This window comes from Penaeus vannamei, chromosome 36 (assembly GCF_042767895.1).
Source record: "Penaeus vannamei isolate JL-2024 chromosome 36, ASM4276789v1, whole genome shotgun sequence".
Lineage (NCBI taxonomy): Eukaryota > Metazoa > Arthropoda > Malacostraca > Decapoda > Penaeidae > Penaeus > Penaeus vannamei.
The window spans coordinates 10,308,269-10,313,268 of record NC_091584.1 but is presented as its reverse complement, the minus strand read 5'-3'; the positions used below and the strand labels follow the sequence as shown (position 1 = coordinate 10,313,268).

The 5,000-nt window shown below is 42.5% G+C and overlaps 1 protein-coding gene across 1 annotated transcript in view; it reads left to right on the top strand.

Moving 5' to 3' along the window:
- The window catches only part of LOC113819654 (sonic hedgehog protein), a 125,540-nt gene extending 120,597 nt beyond the window's left edge, over positions 1–4,943 (top strand). Inside the window, exon 4 of the mRNA XM_070114462.1 lies at positions 1,219–4,943. Coding sequence (XP_069970563.1) covers positions 1,219–2,165 — 947 coding nt within the window. The 3' untranslated portion in view covers positions 2,166–4,943. The remainder of the gene's footprint in view (positions 1–1,218) is intronic.
- The last annotated feature ends 57 nt before the right edge of the window (positions 4,944–5,000 follow it).

The following is a 5,000-nucleotide window of genomic DNA, read 5'->3' as shown; positions in this document are numbered from 1 at the left end:
TCTCTCTCTCTCTTCTTCTTCTTCTCTTCTTCTTCTTCTTCTTCTTCTCTCTATCACTCTATCTATCTATCTCACTTCCTATTCTTCTCCTTCCCTCCCTCTTTATCTCATTTATCATTCTCCTTTCTCTTCATTTGTCTCCTTTAATACTTCCACCCTATTTTCTATCACTTTTCTTTCTCCATCTAGAAAAAGAAAACGTCTTCCTTCTTAGTCTTTCCATTTCGCAGAGGAAAGCGAAGGGGAGGAAGAGAAAGAGAGGAGGAGGAAAAAGAGAAAATTGCGGTCACTGAATGATGTATGAAGGCGTTCTCCTCTGTTCGGAGAGATGCACAATGTTGATTACAATGTTTGCGATGTTGATAAATGATCATTATAGAAATTGCTAACATTAGCGGTAAATAAGTTTTCTAAAGTAACACAAAGTACATGTAAATTGAAGACTTGTAATCCACGAAGGACGAAAAAAAAGATTGTTGGAAACCTCCATGTCACTCCGAAGTCTCAGTTAAGAATCTCGGAGGATGATTGTGCAATTGATGTTTATAGCGAATTTCAGCGTCTAAGTTGCATCGCTGTGCTCGTCTGTTTTCCTTGAATCATGCGAGGCAAAAGAGAGGCTTTGGCGAATGTTCTCAGCTGACGCGTTTGAAGAGGCAGTTGCTATTTAGTAATTATATTTTTCGATAACTTATGTAGTTCGTTTAAATGTTTCGTCGTTTTGTAGACTTCGAACGTGACCTTTGCGTGGTTTTTCTAGTCTCATATCATTCTTATCATTTATTTTTCCTTACTCTTTTGTGATGAAATTGTAGTATTATATAAGATACTTTAGAGAGTTGTGTTTATGAAAGTATGAGTATGGCATATTTGCGTGTCAATTACAAATAAGATTTCCATTATTACCTTTGTTTGTGCTGATACTATGCACCACCTGTATGTGTGTGTGTGTGTAAGAGAGAGAGAGAGAGAGTGTGTGTGTGAGTTTGTGTGTGCATTTGTGTGTGCGTGTGTCATCTATATAATTATCAATTTAATTAATTGTTTGTAATGATATCTTGAAAATCACAGCGAGACCATTCTTATTACCCCATTCCATGTAATACTATGTATTTCATGTGTTTATGCGTGAGTGTAGGTAGGTATCCATGCATATGTCCTTCGCCTGCTCGTCGGAGGCGCGATCCCTTCCCGCCCCTAATTCCTCCTTCATTGCAGAGTCGTCGGCCGCGAGCAGAATGGGCGGCTGCTTCCCCGCGTCGGGCCAGGTCCTGACGCCGTCGGGGCCGCGCCCTGTGTCGGCGATCCGCGAGGGCGACGAGGTGCAGGTGATGGGCGCCGACGGCCGCCTCTCCTTCAGCCCCGTCCTCATGTTCCTGCATCAGGACGCGGCCGTGTCCCGCGCCTTCCTGCAGATCACCACGTCGAGCGGGACGTCCCTCACGCTCACGCCCTCGCACCTCCTGCTGGTCCTTCAGCGCCATCAGGAGGAGGACGGGCTCGAAGAGGAGGACGGGACGGCGCTTCCTCCCCCTCCCCCGATGCCCTCGGCGCCGCCCACGCTGAGCGAGGCCCTCGAGCACGGAGGGGCGGTGCTGGCGGGGCGGGTGGAGGTGGGAGACTACCTGCTGGTGCGGACGGGCGAGGGTGACGCCGTGAGGCTGGAGGAGGTGGTGGACGTGCGCCAGGTGGCAGGGTCGGGGGTGTTTGCGCCCCTCACGGCGGAGGGCACCGTGGTCGTGGACGGCGTCGTGGCGTCCTGCTACGCCGTGGTCGACTCGCAGGCCATCGCGCACTGGGCCTTCCTGCCCGTGCGCCTCTACGTCAACCTCAAGGACGCCGCCATCACGTTGCTGCGCGCCCTGGGCTCTCTCGCGCCCCGCCTGCGCGGCCCCGTCACGCCCTCGTCCCTCGGCGGCGACGCGGCCGAGGAGGACGGCCTCCGGAACGGCGTGAGGCAGGAGGAAGAGGTGGCGGGGAACGCCCTCCAGGACCTGCGGATTCAAGAGGAGATGGAGAAGAGTGGGGTGGAGGAGGGAGAGGTGGCGAAGGGCGGCGGCGAGGGAAGCAGGAAGGGCGACCGATCGACGCACATCCACTGGTACCCGCGGATGCTGTACACTGTGGCGTCGTGGATCCTCCCCGCCCACCTCGTCTACTCGTAGCTGCCTCTCGCCGCGCGCCCTCGCCCTGACCTCTGACCTTTCCCTGACCGCCCAAGAGAAAGACCCGGAGACGCGGACAGGGAGGAGGAAGGAAGTGATAGGAAAGCCTTTGTGGACCTGGACTGTGAATGCGTCAGTAACGGCCGGAACTGAAGGACAGTTTCTAAGGACAGACACTCAGAATGTGCCTGATAAGCCTGTTATATTTTTGTTTCTATTGGCGCCCTCTTTACAGCCCTGAAAAAATACATAGGCCTAAATATGGCTTGAGACGGTGATAAAAATGAGAGAAAAAAATAGATTAAGAACGGTGTGATCGCAAAGAGAGGATAAAACATGGTGTAGTTGGCCGGAAACGAATTAATAGAGCATGTGTATATAGGCCTAAGTACTTAATGACGATGTGTGTGAAAAAAAAGAAATGAAGACTTACGGAAATATATGGCGTTCATGGCAAGAATATTTTTTGGTGTTGACGTCAAGGAACCGAATATATAATTGTTTTAATTGATTTACATGCTGGTGCTGTAAGGCTTCTGGCGGGAAAATCAAGTCGACTTCCAATTGGAAACAAATGAATTAGAAAACGAAAATTAAAGAAAATGGACAGAGAATGAGAAAAAATGGGAATGGTAACGTATCTGTTGCCCCCCAAATGATTTTGTTGTCTTAGAAGAGTGAACAGGAGGAATGAGAACCGAGGAAATAAAACTGTAAATATAGAAACTCCTCTAGTTGTGAATGGATGTATAGTGGACAAGAGAAGGGTCGTTAGGGGAAGAGAGAGAGAGGAGGATGGAGAGAGAGAGAGAGGGGGGAGGGAGAGAGAAAGAAGGATGAGACAGAGAGAGAAAGAGAGAGAGGTGGAAGGGTGAGAGAGAGAGAGAGATGGGAGGAGAGAGAGAGAGATAAAGGGAGAAAGTGAAGGAGAGAGAAAGAGAGCGAGAATGAGAAAGAGTGAGGGACGGGGGCCGAGAGTAAGGCGTGTGAGAGACGCAGAGAGTCTGAACGCAAGGGAGAGCAGCCCGCCCGTAGCAAGGTTAATCGTTGTGTCCGGAGTCTTGTTCTGGAATGAATATGCGTGCTTGTACAGATGCATGTGCGCGTGCGTGCTAAAAGGCCAGTTATCCACAGTTTGTGCTGATGCAGAAAATGATAGTTGTCAACACCAAGCTGAGTGCCATAATCCATCTGGATGTTTACACACCACATGTATATGGCAACGTGGCAACACATACGCATACGACATAGAGATGGTAACACTTACCGGTACTCCAGTTTGTGCAAGCTACATATAGATGGAAGCACTTAATCATTTATTTGAACAAAATACATATAGATGGCAGCACTTAACCTTCTTTGCACAACTATATGTAGATGGCAGCACATACTCACTTGTGTCATATCTTAGATGTCATATCTTAGATGTTATTAATATATAGAAAAAAGGGAAAATCCTCAATTAATACGACTTTCACTCTGTTCATTGATAAAGAATTTACTCCGTATCTGTGCCAAACATAAGCGAGCTGAGATGTATTCCTTGATACCACATACAGATTCCGAATCATTTCCATGCTTTTTACTCTTTCGAATTTCCCGCGTAAAGAGTAAGAGAAAAAAAACTAGCACGTATCCCTTTCTTTGTTTTTTATTTACAGTTTACAACTCTTTCTCGCCTCTATGGTGCCAATTACAGACTATGAAAACAAATATGATGCCAATTTTCAATGGATTTCGAAAATAAATGTTTAAAATCACACAGCTTTTTGTATGCTCGTAATCCTCAGCATATGCTTGTATGTTGTATGTTGTTAATATTTAATGGATATTTTGTATGGTGTATGTTGAATGTTGTTGTATGGCTTTTCCTCTTTAAAACAAACAGAAATTATACGTGAATGAGCCGTTTATTCCCAATGTGTACATAGGCTGTAAATCATAGTTTTTAATTTATGTTTCTGAATAGACTTTATATCATTTGTTGATGTGTAAATTATTTGTAAATACATAGAGGTAATCACGTGAGCTTACTATGTGCAAAAATAAAAGGAATCGAAACCCAAGAGACGCCACGCTTTTACTACTGTCATTTTTTATTTTTTATCTTTACAGTTATCATTATTATCATTATTATTGTCAGTGTTATTGTTATTTTTATTAATATTTTTAGTATTTTTATCATCATTTTTTATTATTGTTCATATTATTTTTGTTATTTTTGATATTGCTATTGTTATTATTATTATCACTATTATCATTATTATTGTTATTATTATTACTAATATTTTCATTATTTTTTTTTACTGTTAATTGTTTTATTATTATTGTTATTGTTATCTTTCATAACAACAATTATTATGATTATGGTGATGAAGATTATTATTATCATTATGATTTTTGTTATTATCGTTATTATCATTATTAGTATTATTATTATTGTTATGATTATTATTATTATTATTTTGATTATTATGAACCATTATTATTGTTATCATTATTATTATTATTGTTATTATTATTATTATTAATATTATCATTATTATTATTATTATTATTGTCATTATTATTGTTGTTGCTGGTCTTATTATCATTATCATTATTATTATTATCATTATTATTATTATTATCATTATTATGCCCTTGTTCTCATTGTTATTATCAATATTGCTGTTACCGTTGTTATTATTACATTATTATATAGCGTGACGTCATATCCAAGTATCACCAGTGCCATTGTAAGAAAACTCTGCTAAAATAAACCATGATGCCAGATAACATAAGGACGTTTTTTTGATGATTCCTCCTCCTAGCTCGCGACCAGGGATGTTAGAA